The sequence below is a fragment of the Mus musculus genome, chromosome 14 (genome assembly GCF_000001635.26).
Source record: "Mus musculus strain C57BL/6J chromosome 14, GRCm38.p6 C57BL/6J".
Taxonomy (NCBI): domain Eukaryota; kingdom Metazoa; phylum Chordata; class Mammalia; order Rodentia; family Muridae; genus Mus; species Mus musculus.
Window position 1 is genome coordinate 32,658,472 of NC_000080.6, and position 24,475 is coordinate 32,682,946.

General features: G+C 49.4%; 1 protein-coding gene across 7 annotated transcripts in view; it reads right to left on the reverse strand.

Moving 5' to 3' along the window:
* Window positions 1–646: 646 nt before the first annotated feature.
* Window positions 647–24,475, reverse strand: part of 3425401B19Rik (RIKEN cDNA 3425401B19 gene) — a 48,708-nt gene continuing 24,879 nt past the window's right edge. For 4 of the 7 annotated variants that reach the window (XM_006518317.3, XM_006518314.4, XM_006518319.4 and 1 more), the window contains 3 exons: window positions 9,886–9,979; window positions 9,346–9,468; window positions 647–5,707 (listed from right to left, as the gene is read on the reverse strand). In XM_006518317.3, the coding sequence (XP_006518380.1) occupies window positions 1,297–5,535 (4,239 nt within the window). In that variant the 5' untranslated portion in view covers window positions 5,536–5,707; window positions 9,346–9,468; window positions 9,886–9,979 and the 3' untranslated portion in view covers window positions 647–1,296. Of the gene's footprint in view, window positions 5,708–9,345; window positions 9,469–9,881; window positions 9,980–24,475 lie in introns of all 7 variants that reach the window. The other 3 variants (XM_006518316.4, XM_006518315.4, NM_001195097.1) reach the window with 2 other exon arrangements.

Sequence of the window (24,475 nt, forward strand, 5' to 3'; positions counted from 1 at the left end):
GGACCCTGGAGGTGACTTGGTGGCATCACACAAACACATCTGTCTTATCTCTTGCTATTGTCTTGGGTGAGGCATATTTGTGGGGCAAGTGACTTGAACTTCTGACCAGGAGTTCTGGTCTGACAAGTGTAGTAGCCAAATAGAGAGGCATGGGTAAGTGGGAGTCTCTGGGGGCATTTCCATCATGGAAGTCAGGTGTGGCTTCACTTGCTAGGAAAATAATTTGATACAAAATCCTGAACTCAAATCCTGACTCAGAATATTGCTTCAAATCCTGTTTTTTGTTTTTTGTTTTTTTTTAAAAGACATGGTGAGCTATGCTCAAACTTCCCATTCCCAGTGTGGATGCCAATCCTGTGAACTGCAGGAGGGTGGTCGATTGTATCTGGTCCCTTCTGTCTTCCCATTTGAGAGGAGGACACAGGAACCAGTCAGTAATGTCTGACTTGGTTTCCTCAGTTCATCTCATTTGCTGTGACCATCATCTGTATCCCCTGCAGGAGCTACAGACCTGGACTGAGAAAGTACAGGGTAGGGGTTGAAGGAGGAAGAGGGTCTTGGCAGCTCCCGGGGAGGGGGCTGCAGGGTTCATGACCCCTTTTACCTTCTAGTTGAGAACCCACACAGAAGAAAGACAAGAGTCCAGGGACAGGACCACACTGGCAAACTTGTTTCACATTTTAAATGTTAACTTTTGCTTTATCAGAAGATCTTCTTTGGAGACAAAGTTCCCACCACGAGGAAAACCCTCTCTGCAAGTGATCACTTCTGCAAGATTGCCTTGGGTCTGCTCTTAGCCAGTGCCACCTGAGAGGACCTAAAACTCTGTTGCTATGTGCTATGCTTGACCCCAGGTTGGGTGTGGCGCGATACTTCCCACCTTGCTGCAGGGTTCAGCATTTCTGGGAACTTCTTTGAGGAGGCCAACCCTTGAGAAGGAGAATCTTAGGATGGCTGATGGATGTCCCGTGCCATGTCCCTCCCCCTTGCGCCCCCCCCCTCCACTGCAGGATCAGAGAAGCATCGAGATGACTGGGAAGAGGGGAGTGAATCTTGGCCTTAAGGAGCCTACAGGGGTCCCCAGTTCTTTTTGGACTATAGGGATCTCAAATGGCTAAGTATGAGTTGAAATGTGTGTGTGTGTATGTGTGTCTAGATAGATGATAGATAGATAGATAGATAGATAGATAGATAGATAGATAGATAGATAGATAGATAGATACACTGTTGGAGAGGGTCTGTGACTGTAAGCCTTTCTTGTTTGTGAGAGTGGAGGAGATCAGTCTGCTGCAATTCTCAAGAAACACCCTCTGTGGCAAAGTCCTCTAGGTCGTCTGTGGAGATGATACTTAGTCTTGGAGCTTCTGCACTCTCTTTCTCTGGACTATGGGAAGGCCCACGGGGGCACTGGCCAGAGGCATGCTGGGTAGACTCGCCCAGCCGTTCAGGGGGTGGCTGCAGTCGACTGCCCTGGGAACTCTGGGGCCTATGGCCAGAACCCTGCCTGAGAAAGGTGGGGGCTGCAAGCTGAGAGGAGCAGCGCAGGGGCATCACGGAAGTCACAGGCACTGGCCGGAAGCCGGGGTACAGTAGGTAGGGAGCAGCCAGGGCATCCTGCAGAGGTGGCTCTGAGGAGGCCTCCTCAGAGGATGGGACAGAGACCTTGACATACTTGCCAGTCTCAGGGTCATAGAAAGTCTTGATTTTCACTTGGAGAGGCACGTCGAAGACGAAGTATTGTCCTGACTGGGGATCCTGGAGCACCTTCTGGGTGGCGGGGTAAGGGGGAAGAGGCGTGAGGGACTGGGGTCCCCAAGGCCGCCTCCCTGTGGGCTCCCAGCCACAGGACACTGAGTGGCGGTGCGTGGGCGGGGGCAAGGAGCGAATGGCAGGGAACCTGGGCCGAGGCCCCTTTCCAGGAGACACAGGCCTTCGCTCTGTCCCCTGAGTGTCCTCTGTGAAGGACTTGCCCTCCCAGGCCTCCGTATGCTTCTCCAGCAACTGATCACTCTTCCTCCTCTTGCTTGCCAGCTTCTTCGCCCTGCGCAGGGCCTTCTCCGTCTTGGGAGGGACTGCAGGGGGCTTGCCTGCCGCCTTCTCCAGCAGAGCAGGGGGCTCAGGTTTCTCAGCAGCATCAGCTAGCAAAATGCCTCTCGGAGAGAGGGCCCTGAAATCTGAGGGATCCGAACCTTCAGCTTCCCATGTGAGGCCATGGGTCATGTCCTCCCTCCGAGTTAGCCCCGTAGGGCCCGGGCTGGCCCAGGGGTTGGGGCCAGGAGGCTCTTGGCGCTGCCAGTGTTCCCCAGCGGCCTGGGAAGCCTCTTCCCAAATACTGCTGGCTGCGGGAGAGCAAGTGCTGCTCTCTCCTAGAGAGCTGGGGTTGGGGGAAGTCTCTGCCTCACTGGGGACAAGCCTTCTTCCAGACGGTCCTGCTCTCGGTGCAGACAAAAAGTGGCCTTTGAAACCTTGTTCTTCCCAATAGGTATGTTGTGGTAGCGATGGGGGCGAGTCTTCTAAGTCATCCGGGAGTAAAGCGATAGTGGGGATACGCTGTGGAACCCCCAGTTTCCCCAAGTCTGCTGATTTGCTTTTCTCTTGTGCTAGCCCTTCACCTGCCGTATCTGGGGATGGTTTCATTCTGTTTTCCTCTTCCACCGGTGGTAGAAAAGAGAAACTCCCCTTCCGGGTTTGCTGAGAAGTCTCATCCTGGGCTGCGGTGTGTACCGGGTCTTCCTGCACGTCCTCACACACCATACACCTGTGCTGGGTGCCCGGCACGTCGTTATTGGAGAGTGGGGTGTTAGGCATTTCTTGGCTTTCTGAAGCACTAAGGCCGCCAGCATCTTCGCCCCACAGTTGCTTTGGCAATTCATTCTCTTGGTGTCCACTGCTCAGTGAGTCCTCTGAGGAGACTGTCCTCAGGAGAGGCAGAATAATAGGCTTTATCACCGGGGTGGCCCTGAGTGTGTTGTCTTTAATTGGGAACAGTCTGTGCTTGTTGGTAGAGGCTGGCAAGGGGGTTGGGTCCTTGGCGTGTGTATGAGCTGTGTCCTTATCAGCCCCCATCCACGAGCCTCTGGCACTGAGGTCCTCTGCGGATGCTTTCCTGGGTCTTCCTCCTGAAACACCTTGTGCTTTTCTTTGTATTTCCTCCTGTCTCTGCTCGTCCACACCTCTGTGTTCATTACGTGAGGCACATTGCTGTGACTCTTCTTTCTCCACCGCCGTCTCGTCCCTCTGCTTGTCACCTGCACTCACATGGCTCTTCCTGTCTTCCTGGGGGCCTTCTGTAAAGCATACCTTCTGCTGATCTTCAAAAGAAGCAAAGGATTGGTCTGAGGAGCTGGTGCTGAATTTAGCCTTTGTTTGGCGGCACGGAGTAAAATCAGACTGGCTGTCGCTGTAAAACACATCCTCCTCCTCAGGGGAAAGGGGTCCTGGGGAGAACTTCTGGTTCAAGGGTAGACTCTGGAACCCCGTTTCTCGCTCAGTCTCTGTCTCCTGGGAGACAGATCTCGAGAGCCCATTCTCTAGCTGGTGGGGCTTCATTTCCGCCATAGCCGGTCCCATTTCAGACTCCCTGTTGAAGAGTTTCAGGGAGAGATGTTTCCGAGGAAGGTTTTCCCTGCAGTCTGGATGCCCGCCACCCTTGGAGGGATCCAGCTCTGACTCTCCGTTGGCTTCTTCCTTCTCATTACTGTTACTTTCTGCAGCTTCCCCATTGACACAGAAGTGGGTTTGGGAGCTAGCTGAAGGTGAACTGAAGGTCGGGTGGCTGACTGCAAAGGATTCTCTAGAGTTGATAGCAGGATCCTTCTGGGTGCTGCTGTGCAAAACACCAGGGACATTATCTGGCAAGAGCTCTGTGGGAGGGTTTTCTTCAAGCCCATCGGGAAGGGTGACCCCATTGCTCAGAGGTTCTTGCTTGCTATCAAGTTTACCTCTGGTTTTCTCATCAAAGCCTTTTAAGAGAGGCAAGGGGCTGTATGTACTCTTGACACGTTTCCGAACATCTTTTAGGTTGAACAGCAGGCTGGGCGCTTTGGATTTGTAGCTATCCCGAGACTGAGCCTCACTGGACTCCTTCTCCTGGTATCCATTTAGCTGTCCTGGAGGGGATGGGCTTATTTCCACTGGTTGGGTGTCTGAAGTTTCCAGGACATGCTTTGTAGATATAATTGGGGTGAGGAGTTTGCTGATGTTAAAAGGGGGATTGTAATGGTCATTGGACTCTTCTGGCATGTCTAGAACACCGTTTTCTGGAAGTTGACCCTGAGGGTTAAGTTTTGAATACAGAGGTAGACCTCTCCTATTGGGCTGTTTCTTGTCTTCCAAAGCATCAGGTGGACCATCTGTCCCTCCTTTGCCAGTCTTTGGCTTCCTCCATGGGGCCTTACTCCGCTTCACCTGAGGGTCAATCTGTGAAGCATTCCCCTCTACAGGGAATAGCTGGGATCCTGGATCCCTGGCACCCCAGGCTCCAGATGTGGATTGGCTCCCTGACGGTGACCTGTTCTCTTCCTGGGCACAGTTAGCTCGGGCCTGGTAGGGGGAGCCTTTGGACTCTGCAGGGTAGGGCTCCTTTAGCAAAGGCATGTCTTCATAATGTTTGGGGGCTTTGCTTTCTGGGGTGGTTTCAGCAATGTCCTTTCTCTCCCGGAGCTTTGGTTGGTGGGTGTCCCACGACTCAAAGGCACTGTTTTCACTGTGCAGAAAAGTCCTCCTTGGAATCCACTCCTTCCCTCTTCCTGGCTCAGCTGTGGCTGGCTTGAGAGGTGGAGAGGGATACCTTGGCTCAAATGAGCCAGCCACATGGTCAGGTGTCCGGAGGAGGCTGTCTGAGCTGTGAGAGGCTATTTCTGGGTTCTTGGGAGACTCTTGTTCTCCAGGAGCCCTGCCAGACTGATGGCTGCCCTGATGGGTGTTGGAGACTTCAGCAGGCACCCTCCTGACGGTCAGAAAGGCCGAATCGAAGCAGAAGTTGACACCACTTTCTGGGGGATGTGCAAACTTGGGGGGATTTTTGAGAGCCGGAGGCTTGCTGGGAGGAGGCCGGCTGTCACAAGATTGAGTCTCTGTCCTGTCAAAGGATCTAATGAGTGATGAGACTTTGGAGATGGGTTTGCTGCTGCTCCTCAAGCCTGAAATGGGCACCTCCAGTCTCCTCTGGACTGGGGTTGGCAGAGGACTGGTTTTGGGGTACTTTTCTTCGCCCTGAACGTACTTGGGTTGCTGTTGGAAGGTGGCTGCCCAGCCAGAATGCTCTGTGCCTTGAGATGGAAGCTGGCTCCAAATCCCACTTTTCCTGTTGGCATGGCCCACTGTTTCCTGGTGAAAAGTCCCCGACACCTGGCTGGTGACATCTGGGGACAGGGCCAGGTCAGAGTCATGGAAGGATGTGTCCTCCGAGATGCACAGACTTCGGAATGCCCTGTCTGTGAGGTTGCTCACCTCCCTGTCTGCTTCATCCAGCACACTGCCGATGCTGGAGGTATCACTGAACCCGTCTGTGCATTTTTTGTTTCCCTGCATCATCTGTCAGCTTCCGTAGGACTGTCTCCGTCAGCTTCTGTTTGGACGTGTCTGTCAGCTGTTAGGTGCGGTTCTGTGAGATGCCGGTGAGGGTTAAGAGAAACCCACCTGTCCCAAGGTGGGGCTTTGAGATGACCAGTTAGTTACAATGGCAGCTGGATGTTCTTTTTTCTCTCTGTAAACGGAAGAGGTACGTGATGTGAATAGGATCCGCAGCTTAACTAATCTATACAACTGTCAGTCTTAAATGGATAAATGTGTGTACCTGTAGTGAACTTCGTGTGTCAACTTCAAGTGCACTATTTTTGGTTAGCAGTTCATTGTCATGACAGTATTTCTTGGATGTGATTAGCATTAAAAAAAAGTAGACTTCAGGCAAAGCAGATTATCTTGTGTCATTCAGTGAATACCATCTAAGCAGTTCAAGGCCTTGAGAGGAAAGATGATTGAGGGGATATGGCGAAATGGCTGCGTGTGACTACATCAAACTAAAAGGCTTCTATGTAGCAAAGGAAATCATCACCAGGATAAGAAGGCAACTGTGTATCCTGTAAAGAATCAACATCAAAAGCATGTAAGGAATGCCTATGTAATGGTGAATAGGCATAGCAACACCTGCTCAGCGGCACTAATTGTCTGGGAAGCATAAGTTAAAATCATAGTGAGGATGGGGGCTTGTGTTAGGTTAACTAGTGAAAAACCAACCAACAATGACCCAAAGAGGTGTGTGGGGAGACAGCTCAGGAGGTAAAGTTCATGCCGGCAAGGCTGCTGACCCGAGCTTAGTCCCAGGACCCACATGGTGAAAGAAGAGAACCATCTCTCACTAGCTAGCCTCTGACCCCCCTACTCAGAATCATGGCATGTGCATATCTATACATACAGCCCAGAAAATAAATAAAATGAAAAATAAAGCGATGAAGGGAAAGAAAGCCACTTCCCACTGCGATTAACAGTGTAAATTAGGGACTGGAGTGATGGCTCAGTGGTTAGAGTATAGGTTGTTCTAACAGGAGAACAGAGCCTGGGTTTCCAGTACCTACAGGGCATCTCACAACTGTCTGTAACTTCTGTTCTAAGGATCTGATGACCTCTTCTGACCTCTGCAGGCACCAGGCATACCTGTGATGGACATACAGGCAAAATCCTCATACACATAAAATAAAATAAGTACATTAAGATATGAGTTAGTCCCAATCACAAAAGAACTCACATGATATGTACTCACTGATAAGTGGATATTAGCCCAGAAACTTAGAATACTCAAGATACAAGATACAATCTGCAAAACACATGAAACTCAAGAAGAACAAAGACCAAAATGTGGACACTTTGCCCCTTCTTAGAACTGGGAACAAAACACCCGTGGAAGGGGTTACAGAGACAAAGTTTGGAACTGAGACGAAAGGATGAACCATCTAGAGACTGCCATACCCGGGGATCCATCCCATAATCAGCCTCCAAACGCTGACACCATTGCATACACTAGCAAGATTTTGCTGAAAGGACCCAGATATAGCTGTCTCTTGTGAGGCTATGCTGGGGTCTAGCAAACACAGAAGTGGATGCTCACAGTCAGCCATTGGATGGATCACAGGGCCCCCAGTGGAGGAGCTAGAGAAAGTACCCAAGGAGCTAAAGGGGTCTGCAACCCTATAGGTGGAACAACAATATGAACTAACCAGTACCCCCTCCCCCCAGAGCTTGTGTTTCTAGCTGCATATGTATCAGAAGATGGCCTAGTTGGCGACCATTGGAAAGAGAGGCCCATCGGTCTTGCAAGCTTTATATACCTCAGTACAGGGGAACCCCAGGGCCAAGAAGTGGGAGTGGGGGGAGGGTATGGGGGGATTTTTGGGATAGCATTGGAAATGTAAATGAAGAAAATACCTAAAAAAAGAGATGTGAGTTAGTCTTTATAAGCACCATAATCATTACAGTCACTGTCATAAGAGTTCCTCAATATAGCCAAGTGTATATAGCCAGCGTGATGCAGCCAGGGCCTACAGAGACATGGCTCTCTCTGGGTAACACTATTATCAACAGACCAAACATGGAAGCAGCCTAAATATTCACGGACACGTGAATGAATAGGGGAATGTGGCATGCACACATTAGAACATTGTGCATGCTTAAAAACAAAGGAAGGCCTGATGTTAGTGACCACATAGCTGAAGCTAGAGGACATTGTGCTAAGTGTGAGAAACCAGGCACAGAAGATGAATAAGTGATGGGATCCCATTTATGTGAGGAATCTAAAAAAAATCAAATTCCTAGAAACAAAACAGAATGGAAAGCAAAGTTTTAATTATTTATTTCTCCTTCTTCTTCTTTCTTCTCTTTTGTGTGTAAGCATGTAGGTGCCACCATGTATGTGTGGGGACAAGAAGTCAAGCTTTCGGGAGTCTGTTCTCTTCTTCAGTCACACGAGTACAGGGCGTCAAGCTCAGGCTGTCAGTCAGGCTTTGTGACAAATGCCTTTACCTACTGAGCCATCTTGTCAGCCCCTAAAGTTTTGATTCTTTTCATGAGAATAAGGCCCAGAGCTGTCCTGTGGAGTATGGTGCCTGTAGTTAACCATGCTGACTTTAGAAATGTGCTGGGGCTAGTTCCGAGGTGGTGTGTCTATCATTTGGAATCTTACTGCTTTTGTTCTGCAGAGCCTAACGTTCAGGTGGGTTATGTTTGCAGAGTCCTTCTCTGACCTTCCATTGGGCTGTCCCTTCTTAGTCTCATTGCTTCCTTGTTCCTCGTGCACATGTTATATATACAGTGTGCACCTGGAGCTTAGGCGCATGGGGCAGTCTGTTCACAGGTTGCCACTCATCTCAGAGCCCCACCCAGAAGATGCTCCTCCCTCCTGCCTCCTTCCTGCAACGGTGGCTGCGCTGCGACTGTGGCTCCTCCCTGGGCTCCAGAAGCGTCATCACTGCGCACTGCTGTCAGGAGACTGGCTTCCATTCTTTCTGAGTGATTCCATGATCCCTGGCTCTCCCCTCATCCTGCCTGTTCCTCAGCTCAACCACTCTTCACATTCTCTACTTTAAAAGCTTTGGTGAAATAGACGCGATATAAAGTTTTCCGTCTTAACTACATCGAGCACACACTTGCGGTAGCGATCCTATTGCTATCCCTTTCCAGCTCGGTTCAAGCTTATAAAAGTGACACTCTGTCCATAAAGTGCCATCTCCCTGGTCATCTCTCTCCTATTTCCCACCTTCTCTATCTCACTTGCTTTTTTCTGATTTGTTTCTTTGAGATGAGAGGGCTGTGTAAGCTTACGGACTGACCATCCTCCTGCCACTGCTGCCCAGCACTACGCTTGCAGGGATACGCCTTTATATTTTTATGTTGCTGGGCTTTGCTCTGCCACCTACCGAATCTCCCAGCCCTCAGTTCTGCTTTGTAATCTTGCAGTATTTTGTCCTTTTGTTTCTGGATCACCTTGTTTACTGTAATACCCCTGAGCTTTATGTAATAGTCAAGGTGCCTGCTGAACTCCTCAGACTGCATGACTAGGGGACACGCATCCATTGCCGTTTGTCCTGGAGATGCTCAGGCGCTGACACATGCTAGGGAGTTCTCAGGAGGAGAACTCTCAGGGTGCTCTCCACGAACTTCAGCCTCTAACCTGAGCACCATATTCTGTTTTTTTGAGACCAGTTCTCATATAGCCCAGAATGACCTTGAACCTCTTGTCTCCACCCACCAAGTGCTGGGATTGCCGGCATGTACTAACACAGGTGTCATGAGTCTCCTTCTCACACGGAACCATTTTCTTTTGTATGTTCAGGTTCTTGCACGTAACCTTACCTGATCTTGGGTTCAGTGTGGTTCCACACAGACAGGGGAGATGCTCACTGATGCTCAGGAAAAACCCACATGGCTTCTGCGCACCAGCTTTATTCAGAGGATTTCTTCAATTCTGGATGATCCCTGGAGTCAAATGGGATAGTCATTGCACAGGCTGCAATCCTGCCCTCCCCAGCAGTACCTTTGGCCCATTTGTAAACTGCAGAAGGTATTTCCTGATGCAGACTTTTGGGTTGGCTCCACTGGGCTCTGATTTGGACCTGGTATCCCCCTCCCCCAATCTCCAGTTTGAAACTACTGGAAAATGTTAAAAGCTGAGAAGGTGTGGTGTAGCGGGAAGCCGGTGGCCCTCCTCCACACTGCTAACAGGCTGCAGTGAAGTGAGCCACTACCTTCCCTACCTACTCTCCATGACATTCTTCTCTACAGTGTTAAATCCATGGAACCAACACTCAAATGAGCCAAAACGGACTTTTTCCTTCTTGAGTCAATCATCTCTGATGTTTGCTATGGTGATGGAATGCTGACTTACTCACCTACCTGTTACGGCAGTGGGGCTGCAGGGGCCTGGCTTTTAGGATCTGTGTTTTTCAAACATGTTTGCGTGCTGAGATTTGCTGTCATCACTGCCCATCTAGAATGAAGAGGAAAATATGTTTTCAGTGAAACAAGAGGCAGAACCTCAATAGAAGAACTGTCTTCAAGTGTCAATAGTACAGCTTATAAGGTAGTTGGCTGACAATCCTTTATATTTACATTAAAATGCATTGAAATCTAAATATAGATACTTTTTGGTAAAAAAAAAAACAATACATAGTTAATATATATTCTTCCCCAAATCCATGAACTTGCTGGTGGTCTAAAGAATCTCTCTGAACTCCTGGTAAGCCTACGAGGGATTTCTGACAGGAGTGAACCAGTTCTGAACCTCTTCTTTCCTAGTAAAATCTGGGCAAAGGCCCCTTCCCAACTAAGTTGGTAACTTAGTTTTTGCAGTAAAGGGACGTAGAACAGCCAATTCAAGTCCACTCAGCAGACAGCTGCGGTGTTCGATTTATTGTTGGCAGGAGGTGTGAGTATCTATTCTGACAGCTAAAAGAACCCCAAAGCTGCCCAGGAGGGTTTCCAGCGTGCTCAGGATGAAGGTAAACTAATTAAAATAAAGCCACTGTGCAAATCCTAAAGGCAGACCCTTGGGGCTTCCTCCAGACCTTCTCCAGATTGTAGCTCCTGGATATTAATCTAGCCTAAGCTAGTTTATTAATAATATTAATAATCATAATAACTCAAATTTGGGGAGCATATTTCTTTAGAGAATCAGAGAGGCACTTTGTGTGTACTGCCATACGGCGAGGCCCATCTCGACTCCCCAGCTGGCTTTGATGGGTCTCTTTCCTGTTCCCACAGCATGCTGCCGTTGCTTTTCCCAGAGCACACTGCGCTGTGACAGATCAGATATCAGGATCCATATGTTCTACAAATTGATGATTGATTCTTTCTCTCACAAGCTAGAAGGTTCTTTGAACCTGGAAAGAGGATATTATATGCCTGCATGCTGAGCACACCAACACGGATGTGGCAACACTTTCAACTGAGTATCATGATTTAGACCCTAACCCAAGCAAACCAAGGCACGCACAAATGCAAATGGTTGAAAGAGCAAGATGATAGTGAGTTTGGTGACAAAGGGACCTGACTTTAGGCCCCAAGAGCATCTGAAAAGATTGGATTGACTAATTTATATCACCAAATAAAATGCATTGCATGGCCAGCAGCTCCTCTGAAGTACAGCAGGGAGGGGAGTTCAAGCCAGCTACTGCCGTACATAGACATGACCTAGGCGAGAATGACATGGTGGCGCTTATTGTCAGTATGTGGAGGCCCTGCCATTCTGTGCTTAGACCTCCCCTGACTCACCTGCCTCATAGGTTCATTGTCATGGCTGCTGGGATAGTCTCCACTGGCCATGGCAGCACCTTGTTCACTCCTAGGAGCCATTTGAAAGAAGCCCACCTAGGCTCGTGAGTCCTCTGGCACATGATTGGGGTGACAGGACACGCTGTGCAGGGCTGAGCTGTGTGAGAATAGGAGCTGATGCATGCATGGGGGACATAGTGAACATGTACCTGGGGTGGGGTGAATTTCTCCACGGGGCCCCAACCTTTCAAAGCAGCTGTTTCCCTACACGCTTCCTGCGCCTGCTGCGCCTGCCTTTCCCGAGGAGAACCTTATCTCACAGGCTTTGCCGTTGGCTTTTGTTTGTTGCTCCTGGATGAATCTTCCAAGGGTCTGGGACTGCTGGTCTGACTGAATTTCTGGCTACACTTAAGACTGCTGGCTTCCCGCAAGTTCCCTTGGCTCCTCCTTGTCCTGCTCGGGTCCACTTTTTGCCTTCCCTTCCTTTCTGTATGTTTCTTCTGCTTTTAGCTAACGGTTCTCTCCTTGCTCTGTAACATGGACATAGACATAACCCACCTGCCTGGGAGGGATGAATAAATTCTAATGAGGCACCTGCTCCCCTCTTTGGCTATCAGACTATCAAAAGAATGGACCTCAAGTTTTTTTCAGGTGTCTTATGTGGGAAGAAGAAATGGCTGAAGGCCTGGGGCCACCCTGAGGAGGAACTTGTCTCCTGGAGAAAGATTTTATGACTTATCAGATGGTCTTGCAGAAGAGACTTGGGGCTGAAGCCATGGTGGGCTGGGACCACGCCTGGACACACTGTTCAGCCATACACATCTCTTTCTTTCTGTTGAGACTATCCTCACGCCAGGATACTCTAAGACCGAGTTGGGGAAGTTGCCGGGTATCTTTGTTCCCTTTCCCAATGTGCCACATTGGGTAAAACTCCCTTTTCTGCTTTCCACTATTAATGTGGTTCCTTGGAGTGGCTTACTGGGGATGGATAACTGAACTTGACTCACTGGGACACAGGCTATGACCCCTGAAACCTGGTAACTGTGACTTTGCTCACATCTGAGCATCTATATCCCAGGCTGTATCCAGGCCCAGCTGCATGTCTGACCCCAGCCCAAAGCTCCAGCCACCTGCCAGCCAGCTCCAAACCTGTGGCTCTCTCCCTCCAAACTCACATGTGTTTTGAAAGCATCTAGGTGCTGTCTCTGGGAATTCCACTAACTTCAGAAACACAAGCAACTCCCCTCTCTTCTTCTTCCAGAGTCCCCCATTTTCTCCATTTCTTAGGCCTGAGATGTGTGTGTGTGTGTGTGTGTGTGTGTGTGTGTGTGTGTGTGCAGGTGTGTGCTTGCCACAGAGCCCATGTGGCAATCAGAGGGCAATCCCAGGAGTCACTCCTTCCTCTCACTTTGTTTGAAGGGTCAGGTCACTTGTTTGCCACTCGTACTGTGTGTACCAGACTGGCTGTCCTGGGAATTTCTTGGGATTTTATCTCTACCTCCCATCTTACTGTAGGTACACTGGAATTACAGTCACATGGGGCCTGGGGATTTGACCTCAGATCCTCCTTACCCATTGTTCTAGAGCCTCAACCCCTGAGACTCATTTTAAAGATCTCTTGAGCCCATTTGCTACTATCTATCGCCATGCTACTCCCTGACACCAGGTCCTATCATGGTTCCTGTGGGCTACTGCAGGATACAGGAGATAGTCCTACCCTCTACCCAGCCTCTAGAAATAAAGTTGCATATGTTAGCCTCTTGTTTAGAACCCTCAGTGGCTTTCAAGTTTCCAAGAATACTCATGTTGGATTATCCATCCCTCATGGCCTTTCCTCTTTGTCAACGTACAAGGCTCTACCCTGAGGCTTTCACTTTCTGATCCTGGAATTATTTTCTTCCATCTTGCGTCTGCTACCTGGTTAGCTCACGCACGTGCTTCAGAGCCCTGGATTATTTACAGTCCCAACAAAGTGTCAACTTCTCGAGGCCATTTCACGCTGCCCATTATATCAGCAGTTCTCAACCTGTGGGTCTCCACCCACCTCTTTGGGGTCCAAGGACCCTTTCATAGGGGTTTCATATCAGATATCCTGCATATCCGATATTTACATTATAATTCACAACAGTAGAAAAATTATAGTTATGAAATAGCAATGAAAATAGTTTTATGGTCAGGGGTCACCACAACTTGAGGAACTGTATTAAAGGGAAGGTTGAGAGTCACTGCATTACATACTTCTGTGACAGGCTCTGATTATCTCTGTCACAATGCTGTCCGACCTGCAACTGCTGGCTCTCATGACTTGATATTTAGCGTGTGTCTGTCCTGGCAGCCTGTGTGCTTCACTACTCCTGCATCTCACTTGCTTCCCAAACTGTCTTCCTCGCATCCACAGCACAAGCTGTCTGTTACACAATGGGCAAATTTCACACTCCACCATGACTCTGCTTATCCAATCGACTTGGACAGATTTCTTTCCATCCCTGATAAGCCTAGAATCACAGAAGTCTCAAAGAGTTCCAAATTAGATGATTTTTATATCCAAGTGGGTTTTATTGATTTATTTTTTTTGATTCCAAGCTTCTGGGCATACAAAGTTTACTTTTGGTCCAAGCTGGGAGGTTAACTGGGTTATTTTTAGAGCTCACTCACAGGGTGGCTGGGATCCAGGCACTCATTCACAATGTATAGGTCAGAATTAAGTTCAGGGAGATCTCAGAGGAAACACACAAACTCACTAACTCTCTGCTTCCAGTGCTCCGAGCTGGGGTAGCTTTGATGTCCTTGGAGAGGCCAGTGTCTGGTGATTCCCTCTGAATCCACTTGACAGCCACATTGCTGATGGTCATCGAGTGATACCAATATAATGGTGGGTATCAGAATACACAGTGGGTTATCTGCATTGCATGCCACAGTCAACCCTAAAGAACTCCAGAGAACATTGGGGGTTCCAGTCAGGGTCCCCAGGCAGACAATGGCACACTGTCGACACCATTGTGGGGCTGGTGAGTGATGCACTAAGCCAGATGGAGAGAAGCACACTTGGGGTATTGTGCCTTTTCCTTTTGGAAAGTTGTCTCTTTGAATAAGAACATATCAAAGAAGCCAAATGTGAGAGTGCACACTGGACCAGCTCTTTCTCTAGCTGAGCACTAAGATGCACATCTCGGGCATGGTGCGTCATAAGTGTGGGATGCTCTCACCTTGTCTCAGGGTAAGCTGTCATTGCACTTTTGTATCCTGCCAGATCCCATGCACACTCAGGATGAGTGTGACTTCCCCCACTCTGTGCCTCTGACTGCCCTAGCCTGCCACCCACTGGCTGAGGGATCTGCAGACATGTCCTAGCCAGGTTCATCTGAGTGGTGGTCCCTCTGCAGAGAATGTCTCTCTTTGTCCCTGCACAACCTCTTGCCATGCCCCCTGCCCCAATCTGGATTACTCATTGTAGACTCCATTTCTCTTATGTGACATGTTTTGCTCCATCCCATATTTTCTGTTTGAATCGTCTTCTCCAACATTTGAAGATCTTTGGAGTGAGGCCAATTTGCCTATATTCTTTTTACCCTGTGCCTGTGCCTGCTTGCCTTGTGCAAAAGCTGTCAGCTGCTGTGGTGAGAGCATGTCTGTGCTGACAAGCGTCCTGGAGGGTGTAGTCCACAGATAGGGGGCAGGCTGAGAGCTCACATACCTCATGCTCTCTCTCTGTCCCTCAGGGATCAGGCCAGCTGCTAACCCAGGCCTGAGAGGGCCACACAGTCCAGCCTCAGCTATGCCCTGACCTCCCTGCCTTCCAGATGGAAACACCAGAGGTGCCAGGTGTGGAGACTTGTGTGCGTCCACCTTTAGTTCCAGAAGTTCCACCTACAGCCAGCCACTTTTTTTACACACCACAATGACGAGTACAACTGTCCCACCAATCAGAGTCCTGATGGGTGACTCCAGGTTGGGGTCCCAGCTTGCATGTCATCACTCATACACATTGTCAATGTCACTTCTGCGATGAGACATCAGGGCCTCAGAGAGGCAGTGCAGACATTCTGTGCCTTCCAGTTGATGGGTGATAGGGCTAGGCTAGGCACCCAGGTCATGTGACTCTGGGATCCACACAGAGCAGGGGACACAGTAGGAGACCTGACAGTCCTAGGCTGGTCAGAACAAGCAGATAAAAGTCTGAGATGACTGGTAAAATGCGGATTTCAGACAGTGAGTCACCACCCTGTAAATTACAAGTATATTAAGGTGGAAAATGTTTATACCAAAAGTTACTCTGATTTTTGAATTCCACTGCCCTCTTGGTATTTCAGTCTGGCTCTTGGAGCCTTACAACGCATAGAACCCAAAGTAGATTACAGTCAGAGGAAGCCAGCACTGTATACGTCCCAAGATGACACAGAGCATGGTACACTCCTGCACATCACCTTGTGGCTCTTGGCAATCTTTCACACCCCGTATCTTGCTTGATTCTCATGACTGTTTTGAGGAGGGTTAAGCAGAGCCTCATCACCATTTTATAGGTGGAGAAAGAAGGCACAGAGAGGTGCAGAATACTGCCTAGTATAACACAGCATGTAAAGAAAAGGAAGAATTTGGGATGTCATTCAGCCCCAGTCACCACCCGACTCCTCTGTGTTTTCTACAGCAAGAAACTCATAAGATGGGGCTCAGGGTCTAGTGGCTGCATCCGGGGGGACTTCCTTGCTACTCTCGGCTCCTAGATGAGACTCGGGGAAGAACTGAGGGTGTAGGTGGAGAAAAGGAGGCTGCTCATTTCACATTCCTGGCCATCTCAGCTTCCTTCATGGGAGCCACAATGGCTGTTATGGCTGGGAGCAAGGGTCCCTCTGTTTGAAGAAGACTCCGTGCTATGGGAGCACGGGGCTGCCTTCTGTCCAGCTGGGGCTGGGGCTGACTCCGTTGGCCCAGAGCCTGCTCTCAGCTGCCCGGTGTGGTACTGATGTCTTCTTCTCCCCAGGCTTGCTGCTTGCCACAGGAGGCCTCTGGGGTTTGTTCTACCACTGGTTTGACCACTTGCCTGTGGTGTGGTTTCCAAGTCCAACATCTTTGGGAGGATGTAATCGCCTTAATTGAATGGTATTTTCCGTTCTTAGTGAGGGGAAGCAGGAAGACAGAAGACATGACAGGTTAACTTTATCACACCCAGAAGGCCCTGGGAAATTGGAATTGATTCCTCTTGCTGGGCTTTTGGGGTGCTATTTGGAGGAATCGGTTCATGCATACCACAAGGAGCCATTTAGAGGAGTGAGTCATGACAGTTCGCTCATTTGTCCCCAGCTCGGAAGCCTTATTCCAGCCTAAGTGAATACAGAGCCTCCGCCAGCCCAGCCCAGCCCAGCCCCTCACTCTGGGCCATGACTTGCTGCTCATCCATCGGCCAGGCTCTTGCATTCTCTGTGCAATGCCTGTCAGCCCTGCGGCTTTAGAGGTCCTTGTCTATGCTTTATACTTCTGGAGGGGATGGTCCTAGTTGGCTTGGCTTTTAGAGCAGAAATACCATATGGGTGGTTTAAGTACCAACACTGACGCTCTTATGTCTGGGAAGTTCAGGCTGAAGTTGATGAACACATGTGATTTGGTGAGTGCTGTATCCACTCCAGTAGTGACAAGCACGAAAGGCCCCGAAAACCTGGGCACTGTCCCGAGGCAAAAAGTTCACAGAAACAGTCTTCTGGAATCATGGCATACTGAATATACATAAAGAATGCTCCAATGTCCTTGCTTTAGTTGGTAAACGGATCTGTGTGCTTTCCCTTAACATTGCTTTATTACAAGTGCTCCTTGAGGATTGATATTTTGACATATAGCTAAGTTAGTTTCTAGGCAGTCCTTGATCCAACCTTGGGCATGGATAGCTAAGTCACTGCCCTACACAGAAATTTACCATTATCTAGGAAGAAGGAAGTTTGTGACCTAAAAAGGAACCAGAGTAGATACTTAGAACTATAGGTAGCTGAGTTACACCCATACACAAACAAGTATTTACAATGGCCTAGGGGGAAGGTGGACTATACAATAGACTAGAGTAGGAACTATGGCAAGGGCACGAAGCCCTTGCCCCTGACTTCTAAGATTAAGTGGACCTTAGGTGGAGCTGTTTTTGATCCCAGTAGTTAACATTGAGTTTTACCCCAGTTGGTTCCTGCCAGTTATTCCATATTTGTATTCCTTTGTTTTGTGTAAGAATCCAGTAACCTCCTTGTACCTTGCCGATGTGTCACCCAACTTCCCTATTTTCTTCTCTATAAAAAGTTTGATGCTCAATTTGAAAAATTACATTCAGATCCACACTCCCTTGTGTTGGGTCTGTCTGTCAGTTCCAGCCGACGCCTTGCCCACCTGCTCCAGAGAGTCATTCCATGCAGACAAGGAACCCAGAGGGTCTGCGGCAGGTGAGGCTCTATTCCTGGTTGTGAATGGATATCCTCTTAATCTATCTATACATGGTGGTGGTGTCTTTCTGGTCTTCTCTTTTAAAGGTACTCGTAAGGACTCTACCCTCTAACTAAATTATCCCTCACAGGCCAGCCTCTAAACACTAGCCTGTGTGGAATTAGTGCTTCAACATATAAGTTTTGGGGGGCACAAACATCCAGTCTATACCAGAAAACGATGAAATGGCCAAATGTGTGGGCTCCTTTAGGAGTTGGGGGAAGGTGGAGAGAAGCAGGGCATACACAGGGTGGGAGGCTTGGGACACACTTCTATATACGTATATTGGCTGAGTCACTGGTAGAATTCAGCAGGTTTCCTCTTCAACTTACACTGGGGAAAGCTTCCAGAGTCATTGCCTGACCCTTGCTTAAGGCTCCAGAGTCCTGGATCTGAACTATACCTTAACTTTATAGCCTTGGGTCCCTCTCTCTGGTGCTATGGTGACTTTCCTCTGCTTTCAGCCTGAGGTCTGATGGATGTGTCCCTGTCATCCCTTTCAACTTTTCAAAATCAGAGATGTAGGCTGTGCTGAGAAAAGGCTCTTGTGAGTGGCACCTCAAGCCCTTTCATTCATGCAGCCGTCAGTGCTGGAAGAGTACGTACGATAATGCTCCATATCTGGTGCTGGAGATACAGTCTGGACAGGGCTGATCTGAGACCAGAGTCCTTTCCCTGTGGAACTGGGAATCTTGGTATGGGTTGCTTTGTACTTTGGGTGGCATTAGTCTCTCTCTCTCTCTCTGAGGTTGTCAAGCATGTGTGTAAACACACAGCATTGGTTTGTAGAAGAGTTATTGTATCTGACTTTTTTTTTTAAACCTATGCTGGTTGGTGTTTTGTAAACTAGACACAAGTTAGAGTCATCTGGGAAGAGAGAACCTCAGTTCATCAAATTGGCTTGAAGAATGATTTATGAGGGAGGGTAGGCAGTATCACCCCTAGCAGATGGTCCTTAGTTGTATAAAAAAAGTAGGCTACGTAAGCCACAAGGAGCAAGCCAGTAAGTCACACCCCCTGTGCTTCAGCTCCTGCCTCTTGGCTCCTGAGTTCCATGAGTTCCTGCCCTGGCATCTCCCAGTGATGGAGAGTGGCCCGAGAACTATAAGATGACACAAAGCCTTTCCTCCCTAAGTCACTTTTAATCATGGTGTTTATTATAACAACAGAAAGAAAACTCATGATAGTATTCGAGGCCTGACCTGATTTGAGTAACCCTCAAGCTAGGAGCTAGGTGGTGAAAGCCAGGGACTCTCCAAGTGACAGGGCTCTAGTGGAGTATAGGCTCCTCACAGTGTTGGTACCAGGTTCCAGTGGCAGCACTGGCTTGGCTTACCTTTGAATCTTTCACTAGGTGCAATCACACATAAGTGGGTCTCTCAGCCCTGCAGCAGGAAAGCACCCAACCGACTGCCGGGATCTTGGATGAAGACAGCAGTTGACTAGAACTTGCCACACACGGGCACTGGCTATACTTGTGTTGTTTCTACGGCTGCCTCAGGCCTGTTGGTGGGGATAGCCTGGGGGGGGGGGAGGGCAGAGTCATTTCCATCACACAGCTCAGCTGCGTGAAGTTCATTCTGCCTGGGTTGCCAGATTAGTGTCTAGAGGGACCAGTTTCCCAGGCCTAGACCTGGAGCTGAGTCTGTAGATCGTGTACCCAGGACTTGAGGACACCGATTCCAGGCAACAGAGACCCAAGGAAGGACCCAGTCTCAAGAGAAATGAGAGGTTAGGGGGAAGGAGGGGGAGAGCTAGGCTGGGATGGAAGGGTCCCCTGCAGCCTGTCTCCTTTCAGCTTCTACCCTGGATCCCTGATGACCATGGCAGCATTATCCATTTGTTCTCTAGGTTCTATGTGCTGATTTGTAGACTGGCTCATTTCCTGATGGCAGCCCGATGTCCCCAAAGCAGAGCTGGGACCAGGTGTGCACAGCAAGCTTCGCAAGGTGCAAGGGAATCGGGAATACTTCTGGGCCCCAGCAGGCTCCAGCTGCGCATGCTTTTGAGTGGAGTCTCACTCACACGAGCTTGCCCTCCAGCGAGCAGCTGCACTCTCTCGCACCGGGCTTGCCTGCCTCAGACAGGGCAGCACGAGATGTCAGTCCTCTGGGTGCCTGGTAGACTTGGCCAGAGCCAAGTTTCTATATTCCTGCTGCATTAGGAAGAAGTTCATGGCATCGGCCTCCTGTTGGTGATGCTCCCAGCTCCACACCTCTGCAGGTGCAGATGCCAAGCTGCAGGGACCTCCATTCCCTTACATCAGAGGCAGAGCAGAAGGCCTCTGGACTGTCTGTGACCCCCTTCCTTGCGCTTTTGTCACAATGGGGACGAGTCCTGATCAATCTGTACTTCCCAAAGAGGACATGATCACTTTGCCAATCACCCAAACTGCATGCCTGATGCCAGGGATGCCACCAGAGGAGGGCCACACCACTTCTAAGACATGTGGGGTCCACCAGTACAGGCTTTTACGTGGGATCTTGGTGTGAGCCTAGCAAGGCTGCTTAACAATATAACCATGACAAAAGGACTGCAAGTCTTAGACCAAGGTTCTCAACCTGTGGGTCCCGACCCCTCTGGTGTTTTGCCGACTAAAATCATCAGAAGACACAGATGTTTCTATTACAACTTGTCATAGTAGCAAGATTGCAGTTATGAAAAATGATTTTATGGTTGAGGGGAGGGTCACCACAACATGAGAAACTTCATTAAAGGGCTGCAGCATTAGGAAGGTTGAGAGTTACTGTCTTAGAGCCTCAGTCTTCTCCTGTGTTGTGGAGCTGATGCTGGGTGCCCTGTGGAGGCATTCCTAGCAGGGCTTCTTGACTTAGCCACTGCAGACCAAAGTCCCCTGGGGGTAGGTGACATCTGACCCTGTTCACGTATACACTCTACGTTTATCTATAATTCCCTTCCACCTTCTCCACGGGCATCTACCCTGGACTCAGAACGCAGGAATCAGTGTTGAAAAGGAGCTGCAGAGGCAGTTCTGGGCCACTGGCAAGAGCCAGAAGCCTGGTTCTATGATAACATCATTCTGCACATGTCTCTTATCTGTCATTGTGAAATAGGGACTGTACAAACCACCTCTGTTTATACCAATTTTTATCTGAATGGGGACTGGAAACCTGAGGTCCCAACCCTATAACTGACAAGGTCAGATATGCTTCACAGAGAAAAGGCAGACTTCCCCTGGTGGCAGCCTGTGGGCAAGGTTGTGTGCTTGCGTGCTCACAGTCCCCATAGAGAACGTGCCTAGCACAGGAGCAAGACATTTACTTGTTAAAGGAATGAGTGAATGGATGAGAGACATTCTCACTTTCACCTAACATAAGGTTAACCCTACATGGCACCAAATATCATCAATAGTGATTGTTATTTAGCACAACAACTGTACGGGGTAGTTTACGAAGAAGGAATGTGGAGCCTAGAGTGGCTTAGTACCTGTTGGTGTGGGCTTTGGACTTGGCACTGCTGAGGGGGAGGGGCTCCCACCACATGTATCATGCATGTGAAAGTTTCCAGAACCTTCTAGGACGCCTGCACAGCTTAGCACCTTCTCAGCGCTGTAGCGCCCCTCGTAGCCCTGTGCTATGATTTCACACTTGAGTCTCTCAGGAGCTGATTTTAGGACCTCTGACCACAGGATGTCTTCTTCTCTGCACCTGCCTGCCCACCAGGCCCCAAAACATGAGATTCAAAGACTCTGCAACTCTCTAGCATCTTGTATAGACAATAACACTCCCTTAAGGGATTATAGTTTAAGAACACAACAGAATTTGGACTAACTTCTGTTTGTCTAAGACTCATTTGGTGCTGGCACCCCCCAGCACCCTGGCACCCATGGGAACCACTTTTGACTCTGTAGAGACTGTACAGAGGGGGTCCCATGCCTCAGACCTTGGTTACCTTGGCGCCATTTTTCGGCAGGCATTTGCTGATGCAGATGGGGATGCTTTCTCAGCCTCAGGAGAGGATGTGGCTATGTTAGGAATAGCTTACTACCTAGCAACCATCCCCTCTCCAGCCCAGACAAGGAAGAGCGGGACCCCTGGAAGAACCCAGAGTCTGCCAGGTTGGGTAGAGAAGTTGGCCCAAGCACTGCCTCTTCAGCGAAGCAGAGAGGGTACCAGAGAGTCTTCCCTGCCCTCTCAGAGGACAATTGCCTCCCCTGGGAAATGGAGAGCACCAGCACTCTAAGGGACCTCCTGGCCATCTGTCCTTGGACTTGTCTGTCTAACTCCTGATCTTCACCGTACACTTTGTATATATGACCTTGTTTGGAGTTCCAATTAGCAGGCTAGGTAGGCTTGGTACTGAAAAGTTTTAGATGGAGAAATTGAGACTCAGAGAGGTTGAAGAACTCCCTTAAGGTCATGGCCAGGCGGTAGAGATCAAACTTCAGGCCTACAGCTCTGTCTGACCAGTACTTCTGCCTCCCAGGCCTGTGAGCACTTGATGAGTTACCCGGCCAGTCCACCTCACCACCCTGACCTCTGCCCAATCAATTGCAGCAGCCCTCAACCCCCCGAGAGACTGTGAAAAGAACAGGTAGAAAGCAAAGAGCACCAATAGATTTGTATGAAGAGAGGATTCAGTACACAGGGATTCTCACCACAGGATGCAATGTGGCCTGGGTGTATATCTCAAGTTCAGGTCTACACTTAACCCTGACTCTAATGGATCAGGACAGCAGAGACAGAGATCTCCTCCACTGGCCTGGGGCTGAGCAAGACTTCAGAGGCGTCTCTTGGTCTTGAATAGGCTTCTTCCGCTGGCCTGCTCTGGTCGGGTTCTTCCATCCCTTGTTAGCTGTGCATCCTTGGGCAAGTTTTTTAACCTCTCTAAGCCTCAATGTCTGCCTCTATGAAGGGGATCCCAAGACTTACGATGCTGAGTGACCTCAACAATAAACCCAGACATACTAAGGTCTTGTCTGTTGGGAACATGTAGCTAGCTCCACTGAATGGAAGTTGTGGTGTGGAAACTGAGGACTGGGTGTAGCCTTGTGTATTTGAGCTCTGACCTTTGTCTTCTGCAGTATTTGGGCTCTACCTCCTGTGAGAGTCAGACGAAGGCAGACTGGTGGGTGTGTGTGTGTGCGTGTGAGTGTGTGTGTATGTGTGTGTGCTGTAATGATTCAGGCAGGAACAAAGATATTCTAAAGAGAAAGACACTTCTGCCCTTTCTTGGCTATCAGAATGTTGAAACAAAGGTTCCTAGGGGGTTGATATTTTCCCCCAGAAATCTAGTGCCAGTCAGAGAAAGATCTGGTCTCTCAGGGAGATTTTACACAGTTATGACAACTTAGACTGTCTTAGAGGACAGAGCAACAATGACCAGTCAATGGTTTTAAACCTCTTCTCTAAACTTAGGAGTCTCTTGTTCTACTGACAGAGCTAGCTGGGCATGCACATAATGTTTAAACTTAAACTTCATGTCAGAATTCCTAAATATGGCTTTGAGGATCACCGGGCCTCTTTGTTCCTCTTTTCAATGTGGCCACATTTGACTAAATCTCTTCTATTCACCAGAACTTGTTTCTTTAGTTGGCCCATTGAGGACAGGGGGCCAGGCCTTGCTTGTTAGAGCTGCCAATGGCCCATTGAGGACAGGGGCCCAGGCCTCGCTTGTTAGAGCTGCCAATGGCCCATTGAGGACAGGGGCCCAGGCCTCGCTTGTTAGAGCTGCCAGTGCCAAGGTTTTGACCCCCCCCCCCCACCTCCACCCCAAAACACATTGCTGCATGTGGCCTGGTAGTCTCAGGACAGCCAGCTAAGGGGCTGCTCCAATGTCACTTGCCCCTCCAAGGTGAGGCTAGGCAGTACCAGCTGTGAGAGCAGCTTCCAGTCATGGCAGAGAGGCTGGGGAAAGATCTGATGAGATTTGGGAACCCTGCTCCTAGATGCATTGACGAGGCCCAGCACTCCTGCCTTCCTTTGGGCAAAGGCTTTAAGATGGGAAATGGCCAAGGTGTTATCTGTCTCTCCACCTCGCCGTGCAGTTCCAGAAGAAAGGGACCTCTCAAAGAAAAACAAAACAAACAAACAACCCCCGCCCCCAACCAAACCAAACCCCAAAACCAAAGACAACAACAACAACAAAAACCACCACCACAACCGACTGCAGTATATCGTCGGCAGCTCCCACTGGAGCTGAGCGTGAACCCTGGGAATCTTGTCTGGGAGCCCATCCTGGATGTGCCCTTTTCTCACATCCTGTCTGAGCCGGACCTCAGAGGGCGGCGCGAGAACACTCTCCCAAGTCCTGAGAGAAGCACTGATGCTTGTTGGGTTCTTCAAACTCTTCTGCTGTCAGATCCCTCTAAGGTCGGCTTACTCAGGCCCAGATCAGAACACGTTTTGCTCCACTGCAGATCCATCCGCCACCGGAGGCTGGTTCTCAAGTCAAGAGCATGCTCTGCCTTCCCCTGACTCCAGGAGGCTGTGCACTCCCCATACTGTACTAGTCCCATATACAGCTACGTTCACGCGGATACTGCGGCTCACTGTGTGATGTGCTCAGCACTGGCATGTACTCCACGAGTTCCCTGGTGGGGCCTGATCTCTGTCCTCCATTGATCCCTTGGCTCCCCCTCCAGCCACTCCCATCAGCTCCTGTCATGCAAGCCCCTGGGAATCAACCATAGGCCAAGAGCCCTTGGAGTTTTCTCCGCTAACTAAATGAAACCCAAGATGGGCAGGGCACGGCGCCATACTCCTATACCCTCGGAACCTGGCACTTTGGAGGTTAAAGG